Consider the following 21,498-nt stretch of genomic DNA (forward strand, 5'->3'; position numbering starts at 1 on the left):
CCCTCTTCTCGTGGACTTCTGCAGAGCAAAAAAAATTTAATTTTGATGAGGCCTGCATTACTAATTTTTCCTTTTATGGATCTTTTTGTATCAAGTTGAACAACTCCATGCCTAGCCTTAGACCTGGACGGTTGGTTTGGTTGGTTGCTTTCAGAAGATTTTTTAGTTCTATATTTGATTCTGTGCCTCCATCATAAGTTCACGTTGGTACAAAGTGTGCCGTTTAAGGTCAGGGTCTGTTTGGGGGCGTGTGGATATCCATGCTTCCAGGACTCTGAAAAACGCTCCTTCCTCCATCCAGTTGCTGATACCTTTTTTTTTCTTTTTTCTTTTTCTTTTTTTTCTTTTTTTTTTTTTTTGGACGAAAGTAAGTTACCACAATGAGATACCACTTCATACCTACCAGGATGGCTGTTCCCCCCAAAAGGGAAAATCACAGATATTGCTGGCAGCCTTCTACATCGTGGGTGGACACCTAAGCCGGTGAAGCCGCCGTGGAAAACAGGCTGGTAGTTGTTCAAACGGTTCAATACAGAACTACCCGATTACCTAGCAGTCCTCCTCCCGGGTGTACCTCCAGACGCATTGAATACAGAGACCTGAACAGACCCTTGTACCGGCGTTCGTGTTGCGTTATTCACTAGCTAAGAGGTGGAAGGAACCCAGTGTCTGTCAACAGATGGGATGTGACAGACACGGCGGAGCATCATTCAGCCCCAGAAATGAATGGGCTTTTGAAAAAACGCTACAATATGGGGTGGACCTTGACGTTATGCCTGGTGAAATAAGCCAGACAGAGGAGAGAGATTCGTAAGCCCTCACTTACGTGAGATAGCTAGAATAGGGAAGTGCACAGAGTCGGGAGAACAGAGGTTGGGGCGGGGGAGAGGGGGTTCCTGGGAGCAGGAGGGAATGAGGAGTCATTGTTCAGTGGCTGCAGGGTTTTTGTCGGGGATGCTGAAAAAAAGTCCTGGGTGTAGACGGTGATGTGCATGAACCCGCGGCTGTGCCGCGAATTAGGCCGTTTACCGATGGTTAAGATGATAAATATTCTGTATGTTTTAAGAAAGAAGAAAAATCAGTGTTTTTAAAACCAGCGCGTATATCTGTGGGGGTCTGTGGGCTCTCTCTTCTGCTCATTGACCCGCGGGTTTATCCACACTGTGTCATTACTGTGGCTGGGGGAGGGGAGGCAGGTGACACCTCCACCTTCTGTTCCTGAACCGAGCTGTTCTAGGGCCCGGGGGCCTGGCTTTTGGAGTTCCTCGCAGGCTCCCTCGTGTGGCAGGTGGTGCCGTAGGTTTACCCGGTTTCAGGGTCACCCACCTCGTCCTCAGCCCCCATATCTGATTCATCAAGTGTTGCTTTTCTTGGCAGACAAAGACCTCTGGTCTGTCCCCTACCTCCCTCTCTGTCCTGCCGTCCTGGCTGCCTTCATCATTTGCGGGGAGCAGTGCTGCCTCCTGTCATTTGTCCCTGCACCCACTCAAGCCACCTTGATCTGGTCCTCTGCGGACAGGACAGCCAGAGTTCTGTTTCCAAGTGCAGGCATGTCCTCAGCCCCTTCGCTGGCTCCTGCCCCTCTCTGGCCTTGATCCCCCACACCCTCGTCCCTCCAGCGAGCCCTTCTCTGCTGGGATTTCACACTTCATTGGTGCGATCCTTGACGAGAGGCCCCGCCAGGCAGGGACAGAGCTGCACCCCCCGCCCTGGGGGCATTTGGTGGCCAAACATTGGAGTTTCTGTGGACAGTATGGGTGGGGTGTGGTAGGAGAAGGTTACATGCCACGGGCATCCAGAACCCAGGGAAGGGAAGGTGACGGAATGAGCCCGGAGAGGCAGGGAGAACTTGGGGAGTGGGGGTCCCTGGAGAGGAGATGGCTTTAGCTGTGCAGGCCCTGGTAGGGTTTCAGCAGGAGAGGGACATCAGTTGGATTTTACAAAGGTCTCCCTGGTCCCTGGAGGAAACTCGGCTTTGTGGAGACACTTGGCAGGCAAGGACGTCCTAGGCAGGGAGGCCAAGGGGCTGGGGGTGGAGGTGTGGGGGCAGGTAGCCCTAACTTGGGCAGCTTGGCAGTCACGATCCTGGCCCCAGCAAGGCCATTTCTGGGCCCGTGGCTGTGCTGGCCCACCTGTGAGGTGACATCTGCGCACAGGTGTCATGGCCATGCCATTTGTGAGAGCACAAGGCTGGAAACCACCTAGCTGGCCCTGTGGGGACCCGCTCCAGGCACAGTGGCCCCTCCACGCTGCTGCTCAAGCAGTACCAACAAGCGCTTTCAGAGACGGAGTAGGCTTGGAAAATCACTAAGACGTAGATACTTTTTTCTTTAACATTGTAATTTTAAACTGTTTGCATGCACTTTGAGTATAAAGCATAATGTGCAGCATGACTGGTTACTCTAGAGAGAAAACCCACATAGCCACCTCCCCCCAGGTGAAGAAGCAGGGGGTGCCAGCCCCCCCAAACCCCCCCCCCGACTCTAGAGGACCCCACTGCCTTGCGCTTCCCCTTGGTCTTGTCAGCTCTGTACGCAGCCCCAAACAGTATGTTTCATTTCGTTAGCCTTGAGCTTTTTCTAAACAAAGTCCTTTCACGTTTTCCTGCTTCCGTTTTGGTTTCATTCACCTGTAGCTGTGGGTCGTCTGTTCTCACTGTCGTGCACCATTCGGGGGAGCCAGGAGATCCCCAATCATTGTCGGTCCACCTTGGGCCAGCACTTGGCTTGTTTTTCAGTCTTTCTGGCTGATTCAGCCCAAGTCCCCATGCATATCCCTGAGGCAAGCAGGCTGGATCTTTCGGCTCCATACCCAGGGGGGCACTTTTCTAGGTCGAGGGAGTTGCCTGGGAGAGCATTCCCGAGGTCCCCAGTGTGTGTCTTCCCCTCCACTGGAGGCTGCTAGGCTCCTCCCTGGGCAGGGGTGTGGGGGAGCCAAAGACTGTTTGGAGAAAAGTGAGGTCAGAATAGTATTACATGGCGTGCTGCCATTTATGTACTTAGAAGAGGTGTGCAAGCATGTGTGTGCACACACACCCATGCACACGCATGTGTAGGCTCTCTCGGAAAGGAAAGAGGGGAGAGATGGAGCCCAGATATGGCGGCTTGTTAATAGTTGAGAAGCCAAGTGACCAGCTTTACATGGGTTTATTGGTTTAGTCTTGGTTTGGGGGTATGTTTACAAAGTTTCATAACTGTTCTGGTGTGAGATGATCCTAGGGCAAGCTCTCCTCGCTCCCGAAGCCTGGCCCCCAGGAGCACCCCTCACTTGTTTCCACTGCGACTTCTGGGGAAAGGGTATTTCCTCCTCCCCCCCTCCCCCATCCTTCCCCTTGGGACTTGGTTTCCCTTGGCTCAAAACTGCCCAATCCTGACTGCCTCCCCAGCCAGAGCCCAAACCTGCCTGTCCGGTTTGGGAAGGTCTGGGGGCCCACCCACTTGGCTCCTGTGCTGGTGATTGCCTGACCAGCGCTCTCCCCCCAAGAGAGGAGGGAGTGGCCTGGGATCTAGGACTTCTGGGGTCTCCTAGACCGGCCATGCTGTAGCCCCAGGCCCACCCTAGGCCTGGTGGGGAGCCTCTGGTTGGATGGGCAGGTGGAAGGCAGGAGGAGGATTTCCAGGACCTTGGAGCCGGGGCTCCCAGGTCCCAGTGATAAAGTCCTCAGGGAGTTGGCTGCAGTGGGAGTGGTCTCCATGGAGGTGCCAGAGCCAGGGAGGGGGAAGGACACGGGCGTCTTTATCCACCTGCCTGCCTGGGCCACTTGCTGCTTCTCACGGGCTCACCGTCAGCTGGGCACCTGTCCTGGGCCGCCTGTGAGAACTTGAGAACCTGGTCCCTGCTGCTCACAGGAGTTCTGTCTAGTTTGCTCACTGCTGAACTGTCAGGGCCTCCCAGCGGGCTCGCCCGGCAAGTGCTAGGAGCACAGGAAATATGTGACCGAACAGGAGAGCCAGACATCAGGAGGGCTCAGCCCTGGGATGGAGTCTAGAGGAGGTACCAGACCCAGCCTGGTGTCAGGGAGGGCTTTCTGGAGGAGAGGGTGCCTGAGGCAGGCCCTGAAGGGTGACTGGTGATGAACCAGGGAGCCCTGACCTGGGCCCAGGAAGACTTTGCCGAGGAAGTAAGATCTGGAGGGGGAGGGAGGTGTGAGGCAAAGGGGCGGCACCCCTTCTAGAAGACTCCTGTCTGAGCATCTTTTTCCTCTGTCTGGAATGGGGGTTCTGGGCAGGCTAGCCTCATGCTCAGAGCAGCTGCCTGGGAAGCCTGGTGCCAAACCCCCCCTGCAGGGTGCCTTGGGCAAGTCTCTGGACCTCTCTGGGCCTCAGTTTCCCTCATTGTAAAATGAGCCTGTTAAAACACCTGTCCCTTAAGGACCCTGCTGGGGGGAAATGGCTTAAAGCAGGTCAGTGCTAAGAGCAGGGCCTGGCCCAGGGAAAGTTCTCTGCGGAGTTGGGCCCCTCACTTTCAGGTTAGTTGCATCCTGGCGTGGCTGGCAAGACAGAGCCAGTCCTCCCCACCTTTCTTCCTCCCCGTTTCCACCATTCACCAGTCCCACTTTCACATCTGGAGATGGCTATGTCTGGGGTCCACTGTGACCTGCGCGCGTCTAATGAGAGAGTGAGATGGAGTGGGGAGAGGCCCCCTTCATGCACCCTCTTGGGGTTCTGGCTGGAATTACTGGGTGGGGGGGCCAATCCGGCAAGCTCCAACCACCCAGCCTCATCAGAGAGCCCCCCCAGCTCCCTCCCTCCGTCCAACCCCCCCAGCCCCAACTGTCATTTCAAACCTGGCCGCCCTGCCAGCCACTCTCACCCACTCAGCCCCGTGTGGTGTGGCCCCTGCTGTCCTGTCTCCTGGTGCCAAGTCTGGCCCTGGGGGTGCATGGGTGCTGGCAGCAGACGGACCCTGTTAGAGCAAGGGCTGAGGTTTGTGTCCCCTGCTTCTGTGTCCCTGCCCAGCCTTTCCCTCTGCCAGGGCAGTGGTGGCCCGGTGGCCAAGGCTTTCCGGGCTCAGCCCCTCCTTCCCTCTGTTCCGCCCTCCGCCCTCGCCCTCCATGGACTGGAGCCACAGGCAGCCCAACTCCTGCCAGGGCAGGGCCAAGGCACCACCCACAGCCAGGGAGGCCAGAGTGCGGGGCCAGCCAGCTCCCCTAGGGGGTAGCTCACATCCAGGGCCAGGGGAGCCCCTTGCTCCCCATTCCTGCGCTGCCAGCTGGAAGCCTGTCAGTCCACTGCCCTCTCCCACTGACGGTGGCCCCAGGACCGGGGAGGAGGATGGCCGAGGTGAGCTGACCCTGGCCTCGGAGGGGCAGAGGGGGGAGGAGGGAAGGAGAGGGGAGGACTGCCCATGGGAGGGTGTCAGCCTATGCTGGGGGACCACCCCTTTCTTGGTCAGAGCCAGGGGCGAGGTCACTGTGTTTCCATGTGTTACCAGACAGGTGTTTCGTCTGCTGGCACTTACCACGTGCCTCCTCCCAGGTCCCTGAGTGCCTCCGGGGGAGCTCAGTCCTGGGGTCTGGTTCTAAGGGGGGTGACTTGGAGGGGCTGTGCCTCACTGAGTCACCCTAGATGACCCAGGAGTTGGTGATGGGTGTGCCAGGGTCTGTTGTGGGGTCTCCTTTCCTCCTGTGTATGGATCTAGGGTGTGTGGGTCTCGTGGTCTAACACTGTGGCTGGGGGAGTGTACCCGGGTGTGTGTGTGGGGTCCTTTTCAGGCATGTCAGGCGGTTAGGGAGCATCTGGGGTTGGCTGTATGCACGCATGGGCCTGTGTTCTGAGCTGGTGGCTGGTGTATATCATGTATATTGCCGGTGTGTGTTGCGGGTCTCTTTCGGGAGTCCCTGCATCAAGGGGGTGTGTGTAGGTCTTTACACCATTTGTGGAGGGGGTCCTGGGTCCACGGCTTCTCCAGGGACCCAGCTGTGGGCCCCCGATTGTTCTGGCCTTTCTGTTGGGAGAGGTTCCTCTGAGCCGGGCCCCTCTTTTTGACTGCTTCCCCGGCATTCTCGCACTGAGGCCACAAGGCTCCCGCGGGCTCTGCCGGGACTGGTATTCCAGAGGCGGGACCTAGGGCTCAGGGTGTGATGTCTTTTTCTGGGCCAAGGCTGCTGTGGCTGCGGTGGCTTCTCATGTTTCAGAATTGAGGACTCCTCCGTGTGTGTGTGTGTGTGTGTGTGTGTGTGTGTGTGTGTGTGTGTGTGTATGGAGCAGGGAGTTGCGTGGAGGGCTGTGCCTCTTTCCTGTTACCCCCCTCCACCTTCCTGCCCTGCTTCGGGAAGAAAGAATGGAGTCTGATCTGATTTTCCTGGTCCCTGGGGGCTCGCCCACACTTTCAGGTTTGTTGTGGCATCCATCCCTACCCTGGGCACCTCTGGGGGGTGACAGACGCCAACAGTGCCCTTTGTGTCTGTTTCCTTTTGGGCCTGGCTGGGAGGGGAGGAGGCACCTGAGCCCGAGGCTGCCGGACTTGCCACCCGGCCTCCCTGGGGACTCGGAGCACCAGCCCAGCTGGCTCCAGGAAATATCTTCTCTTCATTTAGCCACACTGTCTGAGCTGCGCCCCACCCTGTGTTGGGCAGGGCTGGGGACACAGGGTGGCTGGGATGGCCCCAGGCGCTGCCCTCTTGGGGGCTCCCAGACAGCACAGCCCATTCTGCTCTGAAAAAGTAAGACAGCAGAGACTGTAAGGCTGGACCCTTGCACTGGGCTGGAGAGAAGTGTGTGCAGCACCTTCTTCCGTTTATCTGTTCCTGCCCCTGTGCATTCAGCAGCAGCAGCAACCATGGCCATGGTAGTGCCAGCGGGGTAAACTGTAGTGAGGACCCACTTGGTGGCAGCACATCTCTCTGCCGAGTCCTTACCCTGCACGATCTGTGCAAAGGCCCGGTGCAGAAAGATGGCGCATATCTGGCCAGAACATGAAGGGCAGGGCTGCTCCTCACGCCCCAGACTGCCGATGCCAGCTGCTTCCCAAGGCCAGGGTGACCCATGGATCTGTGTCATCCTGTGGGATTTCACACGTTACGGGGACCAGTGGATTGCCGGCAGCATTTCTTGCCATGTGACTTGCCTCTTTCCTGTAGCCACAGTGGGCTGCCACATCCTCACATTTCCAGCCGAGGCAGCATGGCTGGAGTGGGCCTTCCTGGGGTGGGGTGGACCCAGAAATAGGATCAATGGGGGGCACCTCTTGTGGCATTTGGTGCATAGGCCAGCTTACTCACAAAGAGCCAGATTTGGTTTCGCAGGACTGGAACCGGTTCCTGTTTAGGCATGAAGGTCCGACTTCCAGGCTGTGTGGGACAGGCGCTGGGGGTGCCTATCTGCCCTCGCCCCCACCTCCCTTGTCTGTTCCTCCTCAGGCTCCAAACTGCTCACTTGGCTGTGGCATCATTCATTTGTGCCACAAACACTTGCTGAGTGTCTGCTGCTCTAGATGCCAAGGATACAGCAAGAAAGACAAGGGCTGCAGCTATCAGGGAGCCTTTGCTGGGGGCCAGGGAGGAGAGGGGACCCATGGTCTGCATTTATGTGATGTCAGATGGTAATAAAGGCCACAGAGAAGTATAAAGTGGGGGTGCAGGTTTTGTCAGGATCCACGAAAGACCTCTTTAATGAGGTTTTATTTCTTAGAGATTTTAATTTATTTATTTGAGAGAGAGCACACGCACAGAGGGAGAAGGAGAAGCAGACTCCCCACTGTGCAGGGAGCCTGATGTGGGGCTTGATCCCAGGACCCCAAGATCATGACCCGAGCCAAAGGCAGACGCTTAACCTACCAAGCCACCCAGGTGGCTCTCTAGGAAGGTTTTATTTGCACAAAGACCCAGATATCAGGAAGGGGTGAGTCATGCAACTCTGGGCAGAGGGAGTAGTAGGTGCAAAGGCCTTGAGGCTGGAGCAAGCTTGAGGTGTCCACGACTAAAATGTATGAGGCCAGTACAGGTGTAGTGAAGTGAGAGGAGGGGTGGGGTCCCGAGGACGGCGGAGTGCAGCTGGGCAGGGCCTTGGTAGGGCACAGTGGGGAACTTTATCCCAGTCCGAAGCCCTGGAAGAACTGTTTATTTAGCTAGCGTTGCTTCTGGTTCCGTCCTAACCAAGGCAGCCTTGCTGATCTTGGTTCTGGTCATTGACAGTACAGTTTTTTCTGCCCTTGTTCTTGTCCCATGAACTTCTGGGATCCTTCATCTGGAGCACAGGCCTTGGCTGGTGCTGGGGCTGCCAGCAAACCGGGAATGGAGGGGGCAGCGATAAGGCCGCCTCTGCACGGGTGCTTTGGTGACCTGGTGGTGCTGGGCAGCCCTGGGCAGTGAATTCCCCTCTCTGGGCCCTGTTGTTCTGGTTTGGGAAACAGGAAGGAAGAGGACTCTTCCCCGCAACCCAGTCACCTAAGAACGGTCGAGAGGGCTCAGGGTGGCCTGGTCTGCACGTCTGGCCTGAAGCTGGGCTGGAGTCAGCACCGAAGCACACACACCCCCCCCTACACCCCCCGCCGGCGCTGAGCCACTGACTTCGTGGGAAGCGTGAGGCACGCTCATCACTGTGGGATGCATCAGGGGATATGAAGGGTCAGGAGAGGGTAGACGGGACGAACCAGGCACTGGGGGTACGGTGATGGGCAAGACCGGACCCAGCGCCCGCCCCCGTGGTGCTCTTGGCTGCGGCTAGTATGGAAGATGGTGTCCGTTGTCAGCAAGTCCTGTCACCTCGGCCGTTCCAGCATGCCCAGAGCCTGCCCACTTCTCCCTTCAGAGCCCCCACATGGTCCTGCCTGCCCCTTGGCTGTCATGTCCTCCGCCTCCCTGGGCTCCACATGGCCACAGTCCAGCCTCTGGCTGCCTGAGTCAGGCCACGGCCCTCCGCTGCTCAGAGCCCTTGTGTGGCCCCACCTCCCTCCAGGAAAGGACGGAGCTGTCCCCGTGGCCCATAATGCCCTACATGATCTGCCCCCACCACTGGGCCTCCTCTGCTCTGACCACATCAAGCACGTCCCCACCTGGGGACAGTTGCACTGAATCTTCCCACTCCTGGGTATCCATGTGGTTCCCTGGCCCCTCCCCCACTCGGGTCCCTGCTCAAGGGTCACCTTCCCAGCCAGGCCTTCCCTGACCTTTTCACTGAAACTTGCAGCCTCTCCTGGCCCTCAGCACTCTCTTGATCCTTGCTTAGTGTATGTTCTCAGCATTTACCCTCTGGCTCACTAGATATTTTTCTGATTTAGCTCATTTATCGACTGTCTCCTTTCCCCTAGAACATGAGCTCTGTCCACAAGGGCTGGGATGCTTCTGGCCATTCTGACCGCTGCTAGGAGCCCCAGCCCCGGTCTGGCAGAGAGCAGCCCTCAGTAGCCACGGACAGTACGCAGGTGTGTGAGTGTGATGGGGTCCTTTGGGGTATTTGCCAAGGAGTGGGCTTAGGCACGTGTTTGGCCCAAAGCTCAGGATGGTATCTGGGATCAAGATCCCTGGGGAGAAACTAGGCTCGAGGCAGCGGGGCTGGGAGAGAGATTTGGACTGGGGAGGGCGGGGGCTGTACAGATGGGCACCTGAGAGCTGAGCAAAGGTGTGGAGGTGGGATGGGTGTGGGGGTGGAGGGGGACAGGATTCTGCTGGGGGCCGGTCTCCCCTCCTTTGTCAGAGCCCAGCCCTGACAGTGAGTAAACTGAGGTGGGAAGCGGCTTCCGTGAGCTAGTAGGTTAAAGTCTTATTAGCAGGGGCGCCTGGGTGGCTCCAGGGGTTAAGCCTCTGCCTTCAGCTCAGGTCATGATCTCAGGACCCTGGGATGGAGCCCATGAGAATCCCCGCTCAGCAGGGAGCCTGCTTCCCCCTCTCCCTCCTGCTTGTGCGCTCTCTTGCTATCTTGCTTTTTCTCTTAAATAAATAAAATCTTTAAAAAATAAATAAATAAAAGTCTTGATATGAAAGGGGGTGGGCGCTGGTGGTGGCAGCCCTGAGTGCTGGCTGGGGACAGTGGCCTGCCTTCATGGTCCCCTTCCTGATTGAGGGTTTCATTTTGGAGACTGATCTTGGCACATCCCCTGCTCTTTTCTTGGGCCCCTGGGTTCCCCTTCATCAGCTCCCCGAAACTGCAAGGGAGCAAGCTTGTTTCAGAGGGGTGGGGGGAGGAGGGAAGGAGACAGAAGGTAAGGAGTTTTTGCACACACGTGCACACACACACATTTCCCGGATGACTTTGTGCTACAGGTGCATCTCGCTCTTCCACCAGAGTGGATTTTCATGGTGGGGAGAGTCAGGCGTGGGGTGGGGTGGGTGGGTATCATTTTCTTCTCATGAAAGCTCAGGAGGATGGAACCAGCGAATGCAGGGATGTCTAGAAACTTGGCAGCTTTGGCTAGGACAGGCTGGAAACTGTCCTGTCCCCCATGTCGAATAATTCAAAAGCTTTTTTCTTCATTGTAGTAAACATTTGAGAGTAGGGTACGGAATGTGCCTGCATTCGTGGGATCAGACACAGGGCTTCAGAGGCCTCTGTGGCCTGGCTGGTGGCTGCACGCTGTCCCACCCCACCCTACCCCCACCACCACCCCGTTCCCTCTATCTAAGGTTGCTGCTTCACCCTCTCCTGGAGTTTCCCCAAGGACCGCCTGAGCAGTATCGGAGGTGTCTGAGCAGGGGTGTAGTGTAGCGGGTACAGATGAGTGCATTCATTCACCGGCGGGTACAGATGAGTGCATTCATTCACCGGCGGTTCCTTAAGTGCCTGGTATGGGCTGGGCCATGTTGTAGACATTGGGGTATGGCAGGGAGCAAGACGGATGAGAGGTGCAAATGGAAAGATGTAGAGGGGGACAGGACTGGAGCCAGGGATATTTGAAGACAGACGTGGGTAGAGGGAAGGAGGGAAGGAGCCATGTGCAGATCCGTGAGAATGAAGTTCCAGCAAGGGAGTGACTGCCAGTGCAAAGGCCCTGAGGTGGGGACGTGTCTAGGGTTTGCAGAAAAGCAAGGAGGTTCATGTGGCTGAGGCAGAGCGAGCAAAGGGCAGAGGTGACAGGCATTTCATATGGGCCACAGGGCCACGGGGATGGGTTTTGGGGTCTAGCAGAAGGTTTAAGGAGGTCGATGCTGTAGTGGATCCAACTGGCTTCAGGCCCAGCTCTGCTTGGTAACCTGAGCAAGAGATTTCACCTTCGTGGTCCTCAGTTTCCACATCTGCAAGATGAAAATGAGAAGAGCTGCTCCCCCCAGGTCACAGGGAGTCCGTGAGCTGAGGGTCTGCATCTGGGCAGGGTGGTGGGGTCCCTCGCGTCAGTACTGGGGCTGAGCCTCGGAGAGGTACATTTGGTGGCGGGGATGGATGTGTGGCCATCTTTTCCCCTGCAGATTGTCTTGCTGAAGGGGAACAGGAACCCCCACTCTGTGCTGCCTCCCATTACCCTTGGGGGGCTGGGACAGGTCAGATAGGAGATGGGGACCCTGAACCCCAGGAGGGGTCAGGGCAGGACCAAAAGGGCAAGTGTGGGGTGACTGGCTGGCTCAGTCGAGGGAACATGTGACTCTTGATCTGGGGGGGGGGTAGAGATTACTAAAGATAAATAAATAAATAAACTTGAAAGAAAGAAGGAAGGGCAGGGTGTAGGCTTGGGAGGGAGGGAGGAAGTTGCCCTGGAGTCGAAGGGGACAGAAGCAGTGGCTTCCCCGGGGCCCTTGGTGCAGGCCAGGCAGGTAAGAGCGTGGGCTCTGGTGCCCACCTTCTGGAGTTTGAATGCTGGGTGCCCTGGACAAGGGGCTTCCTCGCTCTGGGCCGCAGGCTCCTGGTCTGTGAATTGGGGTTGGCCAGTTGTGAGGGCAGTCAGTAGACTGTGGGGCGCAGGGTCCTCTGATCGTCGCTGCCTTTATTTCTGAGGACTGGCCTGGAGCCGCAGGTGCACTCTGCTGCCAGGTGGTGGGCCCCGGGTGAGTGGGGTGTCTTCCCTGCACCTCGTTCCTCCTTGGCTATAATGTGGGGCACACGGTGGCTGCATCCTCATGGGTCATGTGTGCGGGTGAGATGAGGGGCTCTGGGCGGGGTGCTTGGAAGAGGGGCCAGCACACAGTAGGTACTCCGTGGGTGACTGTGAGCGAGTGCCTGGTGTTCTGTGACTCGGAACCCCAGGGAGCACAATCCGGCATTATCCTAACAGAAGAGGAAACTGAGGCATGGGGTGGCCCAGGCTGCACGGTGAGCTCCCAAGGTGGCTTGGCTCCCAAGTACAGAAGGTGAAATGGCCGGGACACAGCAGTCAGACTCCTGGGTTCCAAGCTCGCTGGGGAGCCCCTGTGCCCCCTCTTTGCCCACCTCCATGCTCCTGGTGCAGGCACCTAGCTTTGTGTCACAGCTGCCCCACCTTCCCCGCTGTGGGCTCCTGTAGGGTCAGGAGCCAGGGGACTTGGTGGGGGTGCCGCTGCGGAGCTGGAGGCTGCCCCAGGGTGGAGCTGGAGCCCGAGCACTATAAACACGCTCAGTTCCTCTGTTTGTCCCTCCCTCCGTGCTGTGCCCAGAGGGAAGGGGTGGCCCTGGGCAAATATCCGGAGGTGTGTCCCTCCATCCCCTTCCCCTGCGGGGTCACATGCCCTGAAGGCAGGATACACTAGGGGCTGGCTGCAGGGTAAATGGATGCCCCTTGGGTTTTATGGGGGCGAGGGCTTTAAGGAGGCAGTCCGGGCGCCCCCCCCCACCCGACCCTGTCTGGGTGCCGAGCTCCTCCCACTGCAGGGTCGCCCCGCCCTCTCCTGGGCTTAGTGAGGGGTCACTGGTTAATCCTACTCCCCGGAGTGACTTGGTGCCTTGGGCTGTGGGCTACAGGGTAGAACAGGGCCGAGTGAGAGAGGCCAAGGTGAGGGCTGAGGCCAGGCGTGCCAGGTGGGGACCCCTCTGGGAACCCTGCAAGGAGGTGGAGGTGAAGCTGTGGGGTATCGGTGGGAGGATGGGGGAAGGTCTGACTGTGGGGACAAGGCGAGGACCTGTTTGAGACAGGCTGACGGCTGAGGGCAGCAGAGAGGCTTGGGAGCCAGAACAGGCTGGATGGGGGGCCAGGGATGGAAGTTGAGGTGGGAGGGAAGGGCTGGAATGGGGGGAGACACTGAAAGGGCTCCTGGCTTGGTTGAGGGCAGAGGAGGGACAGAGGCAGAGGCAAAGGGACCTCCATCCTGGCCAGGGCCGCCGTACCCCACATCCGAGCAGCTGGGGACCCCGGAGCAGCAGGGAAGCTGGACCTGCTGGGGGAGCCCTGGCAGGACCTGGCTCTGGCCTCCTGCTGCCCAGGAGGCCCTGACCAGTTGAGACAGGTTGTCTGCTGGGTCCCCACCCCCTCCCAACTGGGCGCTGCTGCCGGACCGGTTCTCCTAGATGGCTACCCACTGATGGTCCTGCCTCTGGGCCAGGGCTGGCTGCAAGTTTTCCCGACCTCACACAGCTGCCCCAGTGGAAAGGCGGAATGGCACGGGGAGGAGGAGAGCCAGGTCTGGAGGGCAGCATCCCAGACGCCTGAGAGGGTCCTCAGGTCACAAGACTCACTGCACTTGGGGCCGACCCTGTGTTGGGCACCATGCCAGGCTCTGGGGAGCCAGCCTGAAGCCAGCAAAGAGCCCAGCCAGATGCCTTTCCCCTCATCCTCTGGGTCTTAGCTCACACAGCCTCTCTGTGAGAAGCCTCCCCTGCCCCCCGGCCCTACCATCCCTCAGGCTGGGTCTGGTCCTCCTTGACCCCAGCCTTGACCACCCTGGGCCGTCGGAGGCAATCTTGGCCTCAGTCCCCACCGTATCCCGAGCAGCCACCAGCACAGGGCTGGGCGCAGAGAAGCGAGGTGTTAGCGGATGAATGCATGCGTATTTTCTTCCCATCTTCCAGATGAGTAACTCGAGGCCCCAAGAGGAGCCGTCACCTGCCGGAGGGCACGTCTAGCACAGCCAGCATCAAACCAGGTCTGTGGGACTCCAGGGCCTGGGCGTGGGATGGGGGTACAGGACCCGGGTTCCCCCTCCCCTAGACGCCGTTAGGAGCACTCTGGAGTCACCGTGGTGGAGCAGGGCCCGCGCTCCGTGCCCTGCTCTGCTCCTGTTACCCAGTCAGTCCTCAGAGCAGCCCTGTGAGGAGGAGAGAGGTCACGTCACTCGCCCACGGTCCCACAGAGTGAGTGGCAAAGAAAGATCGTTCTCTTGCCATTTGACTCCCCATCCCCTCACTTCCCTGGTCTCCCTGGGGACACACAGTGGTGCATCTCTCCGGCAGTCCCTTTGGTTTTCCAACTGGCTTTCAGTGAGCATTTATACGGTGCCTGGTGCCAGCCGAGGTGTCACCTGGAGACCACAGAGCCTAAAGGCAGGGGTGGTTGTGCTTGCTAATATGCGCTGCACCTTGGAACTTTCCCCACTGCGCAACCCTGGTGAGGAACTCCCTTCTCCGAGCCTCAGTCTCTTCATCTGTAAAGTGGGAGTGTTAGGGTGAGGCTCCCAAGGGCCGTGCATAGGACAGGGACTAGAAGCAGTTGTTGAACAGTCGCTTGGTCACTGAGTGTGGGCTACAGGCCAGGCATTGTACTGGGGGTGGGGTAGGATACAGGCACACTGGGCAGATGAGATCTGGCCTTTGGTGCTGATAGTCTAAGGGTTGGGGGTGGGGTGTAGACATCCAACTGGTAAACTCAAGAATGAACAGTAGAATTTTCAGGAGTCAAACGTGCTGTGAAGCTTTGTGACGGAAAGCTAGTGGGACACTTCCTTCACTTGGGGCGGTCGGGAAAAGATTCACCAACCATTCTGAGACCTGAAGGAGGGGATTGGAGGGAGCCATGAGTGGATACTAGGGAAGAGTGTTCCATGAGGAGTCAGTGCAAAGGCACTGAGGTTTGAAAACCATTGTGAGCAAAGGGGGCATGAGAGCAGAGAGGGGATAGGTGCAGGTCATGTCGAGGGGACTCCGAGGGCTGAGCAGGGGAGCCTGTTCACGGGTCCCTCAGGCCACCTGTGGGGGAGGGGAGACCAAGGAGGAGATGAGGAGGGACAGGACTGGGGCAGAGCCCAAGGAGCCCAGAAAAATGGGCGGGTTCTGGTGAGCGGCCCCCTCCCACAGGCCTGCTGAGAGGAGCCCCAGTCTGCGCCCTTGCGGCGCTGAGAGCATCAGCGCCGCCATGTTTGGGAAGAAGAAGAAGAGGGTCGAGATCTCCGCGCCATCCAACTTTGAGCACCGCGTGCACACAGGCTTCGACCAGCACGAGCAGAAGTTCACGGGGCTGCCCCGCCAGTGGCAGAGCCTGATTGAGGAGTCGGCTCGCCGGCCCAAGCCCCTTGTGGACCCTGCCTGCATCACCTCCATCCAGCCCGGGGCCCCCAAGGTATGCCAGCGCCCACTGTGGCCTCTCCTGCCCCATACCAACCCCATACGGCACCCCCAGGCCTTAAACCCACGCTTGACCCTAGGGCCAACACCTCCTTGCTGACCTCCTCCTACTGACAGCCAGACAGACACCCCAACCCTCTACCCTAATCTTCGCCCCAGTCCTGACATTTCACCCCTCCACCCACCAATCCCTCCCCATGCCTCTCAGCACTGACTCCCACCTTGACCCCAGTAGCAGCCCCCCACGCCAGCCTCTGAGTTGTCCTCCTCTCCCTGGGCTCCGTGGCCCCATCCCGAGTACCAGAAACTTGTCCTTGGGCGAGGGACAGATCCCCATGGTAGGACCGACCTGGGGGCGCCCAGAGAGCTGCTGACCCGGCCTCCCCTGCCCCTGTCCCCCAGTCTGGGCCAACTTTGTGGAGGAGGGGGACACCTGAGCTGTGCCCTGAGAGGGAGGAATCCTGTGGCAAAGAGAGCCTTTTAGCAGAGGAAAGAGTCCATGGGAAGCCTTGGAGGCTTTTTGGTTTGGAGGGTGGTTTTCTGGCCATCTTGAGCAAAAGGGAGGAGTTGGGATTTGAACCACGGTCTGTTTCCACAGCCCAGGCTCTTAGACCCCTTTGCCATCTGTGCAGTCCCGGCGCCCAGGCATGGCACGGTGAGGCCGGCTGGTTGCAGGGTGTGAGCCTGCCCGGCCTGGGAAGCCCGCCTCCAAGGCCAGACTTCACCTCAGGGGCAGTGGGAGCCAGGAAGGGCCCAGGGCCAGGGGCACGCAGCCAGGGTTGTTCTTGGGCTGGAGATGGAGATGGGTGTGCCGGTCAGCGGGCCCACGGTTGGGGGACAGGCCTTTGGCTGACTCATCATCTCCGGGGCCTGGCGCGAGGACACTCACCAGGATGGGCTCCATCTTGCGGCCCCGCTGAGGTCTCGGTGCCTCTCCTGCAGGCCTTTTGAAGACTTTGAACTCTTTCCTGCTGCTTAAAGCAGCAGAGACTTCACATCCAAGGCTGTATTTCTGGCTTCTGCTGACTAATCGCAGGGGCTGAGGGGGTGGCAGCTGCCTCCGCGGGCCGGGGTGCTGGCTCCTTTGTCCCTGCTGGCCCCACCCCACCTGCTTCGCTTCCATCCCCCAGCTGGCCCTGGGGCTCCTCCATGATGCCTGTGGCTTCCCTAGGGGACCCCCGAAAATCTAGCCCCTGCTTGGTCCGCCAGCCGTGAGTCCTGTTTGGGCCCATGCCTGCCAAGAAGGGCCAAACAAGGGGCCATGGGGACTAGCAGAGTCTTGGGGCCTGTGTGGGTACGTGTTTGCTGCCCCTGCTGGGAATCTCCCCTTGGCTGGGTCTTCCCAGGCCCTCCCGCAGCCCCCAGTCTTCTTGGGGCTAGGGCATGAGCAGGTGTCTGTCTGCCTTGCTTCACAGGGTGCCCAGGCAAGGAGGTAGCCAGGCCCCCAAGAGGCGGGGCGTGGGAGGGAGAGACAGGGGCCGGCCCCTGGGGGCCCTGTGGGCTGGAGGTGGGTTTCATGCACAGTGGAGGCAGGCAGTTGTGGCTTGAGGATGTGTGGCAGCCCTGGGCCCCCATTGCCACTGGCCTGTGAGTGAGAGCAGAGGGCCAGGGTTGCGTGTTCTGCTCTTTACAGCCTCCTCCCAGCCTGCCTCCCTCCCCCGCTGGCTCAGCCCATGTTTCTTGAGCACGCTGTGCACACATACCTGACACGGTGCTAGGTACTGAGATGTAGCAAGAGCAGATCAGCAGGCAAATACAAAAGTCCTCATGGATGTCACAGGAGGGGCAGGTGACAGTCAGCTGACAGTTGCATCAGGGCAGCTGGTTTCTAGGGCTCCAGAGAAAGAGAAGGCAGAGAAAGGGAATGGGGATGTTAGGGGCTGGCATTTTAGACTCTGGGTAGTCAACAGAAGCTTCCCTCTGAGAAGCTGAGTTTGGGCAAAGGCCTGGAAGAGGAGAGTAGGGAAGGAGCTGAGGGCATACTTGGGAGAAGATGTTCTAGGAAGAGCAAACAGCCAGTGCAAAGGTCCTGAGGTGGGCCTTTGCCTGGTATGTTTGAGGAGCAGTGAGGAAACTTGTGTGCTCTGAGCTGAATGGGAGATGAGGAGGTATTCCTGGAGGCCTTGACTCTGTTTGAGGGAGGAGGCGGCTGTGACCAGGATCAGGGTGCTGGGCTTGGCACGCGAAGCTTGGGTGTATTCAGGGCACATGTTACATTCACCAGGCCACGTGGGAATTCCCATTTGCCACCACTGCTCCTGGACTTCAGGCCCAGTCCTTTCTGACTCTCCCTGTGCTCTGTCCTTGGCTTCCGGGGGACAGAGCATGGGTTTAGGGTTAACAGCCCCAGCGGGCAGCAAGGGAGGAAGTCCAGGCTGGGCCCTGTGCCCAGCATCCTGTAATTTGCGGCTCTCCAGGACTGTTGATGGGGTGGCATGGGCTCTGTGCTCCTTCCCCTCCCGCCCACAGGGCAGAGACCTGCCCCCAGGCTGGAAAACAGGAGAGAGACGGGGAGGGTGCTTTATAGGGGGACTGGCCAGCCCAGGGGCAACAGCCTGACCCGTGGGAGGTTACCCCTTCAGCTTTCTTCCTGCACCAGACCACGTGGGGGTGTGGGAGGGACTGCAGGGGCCCCTCTGGTGCCACCCCCACCCACCCTGCCCCTTCATCACCCCATGGCATTTCTTCATTCCGTCTCTGTCTTGTCTCTGTGTGTGTTTTGTGTTGTCCTGTCCTTGTGTGTCGGATACACGTCCTGTGTCCTCCTCTTCCTTGCCCGGCCCCCATCCCGCCATTGCCCTGGACCCCAGACCATCGTGCGGGGCAGCAAAGGCGCCAAGGATGGGGCCCTCACGCTGCTACTGGACGAGTTTGAGAACATGTCGGTGACGCGCTCCAACTCCCTGCGGAGAGACAGCCCCCCGCCACCTGCCCGTGCCCGCCAGGAAAACGGGATGCCCACAGAGCCGGCCAGAGCAGCCCCAGAGAAGGCGGGCAGCCAAGGCCGGGGTGCTGGTCGCAGTGAGGCGGGTGGCAGCGGTGGTGACAGGCGGCGGGTGGGGCCAGAGAAGAGGCCCAAGTCTTCCAGGGAGGGCTCAGGAGGACCCCAGGAATCCTCCCGGGACAAACGCCCCCTCTCTGGGCCCGACGTCGGCACCCCGCAACCTGCCGGTCTGGCTGGTGGGGCCAAAGCAGCAGCTGGTCGGCCCTTTAACACGTACCCGAGGGCTGACACGGACCACCCGGCCCGGGGTGTCCAGGTAACCAGTACCCCTGCCCCGGGACCTCCCACCACCCCTTTGTCCCAAACGTCCCCTGTTCCCTGCCCACCAGCGCCAGCCTGTGCCCAGCCCACTGTCCATCTCCATCCTGACTGCCATGTGTCTGTCCCACAGGCAGGGCCCCTCTCCCACACAAGGAGCAGAGCTGGCCCCCTCCCCCTCCACTAACAGCTGCCTGTCTTTTCTATTGCAGGGGGAGCCTCATAGCCTGGCCCCCAACGGGCCATCGGCCGGGGGCCTGGCGGTCCCCCAGTCCTCCTCCTCCTCCCGGCCTCCCACCCGAGCCCGCGGACCCCCTAGCCCAGGAGTGCTGGGCCCCCATGCCTCTGAGCCCCAGTTGGCTCCTCTAACTCGCCCTGTCACTGCCCCTACCCCCGCCGGGCCCCCGGCCCCTGGGCCCCCCGGGCCCCGCTCGCCACAGCGGGAACCCCAGCGAGTGTCGCACGAGCAGTTCCGAGCTGCCTTGCAGCTGGTAGTGGACCCTGGCGACCCTCGCTCCTACCTGGACAACTTCATTAAGATCGGCGAGGGCTCCACGGGCATCGTGTGCATCGCCACTGTGCGCAGCTCAGGCAGGCTGGTTGCGGTCAAGAAGATGGACCTGCGCAAGCAGCAGAGGCGCGAGCTCCTCTTCAATGAGGTGGGCCGAGGGCCCATCCCTGTCCCTCCTAGCCCCTCCCGGCCCCGCCTGTGCCCTCCCGGCCCCGTCGTCCCCCCTCCTCCTGCTGCCCTCTACCAGCTGGTCTGGAGGCCCATGCTGGTCCGCATCCTGTAAGGGTGAGGATGGGAGAAGGCCATTCAGCACCAGGGTCCCCAGGGCTGGGTTTGAGCCTGTCTCCTCTCCTTACTCCTCACACTTCCCCAGGCTGTCACCTCTCCCCTCATTGCCCCATACCCACCCCTGCCTCCCTGGAGCCCCAACTCCAGAGCCCCTCAGCCCCGCCCTCGTGGGACTTCCAGGTCCTTCATACCCACCGAGTCCCAAACTGGTCCCCAGAGTCTCTCGAGATCCCAGCCCTGCCCCTCCCCTGGTTCTATCTCCCATGGTAGCCCGTTAGCTGCTGTGCAACCCCATCCTCTCCCCCCGACTCTGCCCTGGCGTCCCCTCTTGGGTAACCCCTTGGCGTCCCCCACGCAGCCACTCAAGGGCTCTTTGGGGCCTGCAGGCCTGCCCCTCTGCCCCCCTTACTGACCCTTGCAGTGTCCTTGTCCTCGGGACACGGGCCTGGCCTCTGGCAGGCGTTTGAGGTCTGGCTCCCATCTAGGTCCTTGGTTGTGTCCAGCCTCTGGCTGGGGTTCCCAGTGGCATCTGCCAGCTTTTTACAAAGGCCAACTCCTGGCTCCTTCCCCAGAGGAATCCGGGCTGGCAGCAGTCCCTGGACTCCAATGCAGGAGTCCTGGGATGTCAGGTGTGGAGGTGGTCGAAACTGCCTCCTTCTGGTCTCTCAGCTGTCCCTATAACCCCTCCCCCGGCCCCCTAATCTCCCCGCACTGCAGCCGCACCGTGGGCTCTTCAGCGGAATCCCAGTGAGTGTCCCGTTCCCATCTCCCCCGGGCTTTGCTGCCAGGGCTTTTCTTCCCTGAACCCATCCCCCCAGGCTGTTACTCTGCCCTTGGCAGGTACCTGCTTGTCCCACGGACTCAGCCCCATGCTTAAGACATTCTCGTCCCCGCCCCTGTCCCTACACCGGCCTGGTCAGTAGGGCCATTCAGAGACCAACCAGCTCATGACTGGTGAGAGAGCAGGATCAGAAATGGGGTTTGGGGGCAGGGAAACCCCCACAATGCAGGCATCAGGCCTCAAGCTGCCTTTGGGGTCTCCTGGCCTTGGCACAAGGGAGGGCAGTGACAAATGACAATGACAAAGAGCGGGAGTGACAAGTGGGCTGGGCCTTTGGTGTGGCAGGGCCCCAGCCCAGGCAGGAGGGGAGGCGGGAGGCAGGCTGGTGGGGTGACTGGGTTTGCGGCAGGGACCAGCAGTGCTGACCCCGCCTGGTGCCCAGGTGGTGATCATGCGGGACTACCAGCACGAGAACGTGGTGGAGATGTACAACAGCTACCTGGTCGGGGACGAGCTCTGGGTAGTCATGGAGTTTCTGGAGGGCGGCGCCCTCACCGACATCGTCACTCACACCAGGTACTGCCAGACCCCAGGGTCCCTGGGGCCACTGTGTCCTCTCAGACCCCTCGGGGTGGGGGCCACGTCTCCGGGCCAGGAGGGCAGCATTCCCCTCGGGCCTCCAGTCGCTGACCCCCAGCCCACACAGGATGAACGAGGAGCAGATCGCCGCTGTGTGCCTGGCCGTGCTTCAGGCCCTGGCCGTGCTCCACGCACAGGGAGTTATCCACCGCGACATCAAGAGCGACTCCATCCTGCTGACCCACGACGGCAGGGTGAGGAGCAGGGTGGCTTGGGTTCCCTCTGCCTCTCCCTGGCTCCCCTCCATCCCTGACCCGCAGCTCGGCGGCTTGAAGAGCAAGAAGTTTGTTCACTCCTCAGGCCAACAGCCCCGAATCAGGCCCAGTCAGCGGGGGGCTCTGCACACACGGTCACGGGGAGGGGGGGCCAGGCCGGAGGAGGCTGCGCCTTCAGCCCAGGGTGCCGGGAGCTGTGGTCGAGCACTGGGCCCCAGGAGGCCGGGAGACAGCTGGGGTGCTGGCTGTGGCTCTTCCTCCACCAAGAAGCTGTTCCCAGCCGAGCACGTGGCCGTGGGCCGTGGACCCCGCTCCTGTCTCCGCTTCTCCAGATTGAGGCTCAGACTCATGCCCACGGATGAGGCCCCCCAGTGCCCAGAACCTGTATTTCTACTCTAAGAGTGGACATGATTTTCAGTGGGAGGGAGTCCTTGACTGTCCCCAAGTTCTCATTGGTGATTCGCCTG

At 59.8% G+C, this 21,498-nt stretch overlaps 1 protein-coding gene across 3 annotated transcripts in view; it reads left to right on the forward strand.

The window, feature by feature from the left end:
* The window catches only part of PAK4 (p21 (RAC1) activated kinase 4), a 41,988-nt gene that overhangs the window by 17,406 nt on the left and 3,084 nt on the right, over positions 1-21,498 (forward strand). For 2 of the 3 annotated variants that reach the window (XM_082712167.1, XM_082712169.1), the window contains exons 2-7: positions 13,848-13,921; positions 15,069-15,330; positions 18,146-18,595; positions 18,810-19,256; positions 20,620-20,753; positions 20,884-21,010. In XM_082712167.1, the coding sequence (XP_082568293.1) occupies positions 15,127-15,330; positions 18,146-18,595; positions 18,810-19,256; positions 20,620-20,753; positions 20,884-21,010 (1,362 nt within the window). In that variant the 5' untranslated portion in view covers positions 13,848-13,921; positions 15,069-15,126. Of the gene's footprint in view, positions 1-5,089; positions 5,283-13,847; positions 13,922-15,068; positions 15,331-18,145; positions 18,596-18,809; positions 19,257-20,619; positions 20,754-20,883; positions 21,011-21,498 lie in introns of those variants that run through there. The other variant, XM_082712168.1, reaches the window with a different exon arrangement.

The sequence above is a fragment of the Mustela nivalis genome (genome assembly GCF_964662115.1).
Source record: "Mustela nivalis genome assembly, chromosome: 18".
Taxonomy (NCBI): Eukaryota; Metazoa; Chordata; class Mammalia; order Carnivora; family Mustelidae; genus Mustela; species Mustela nivalis.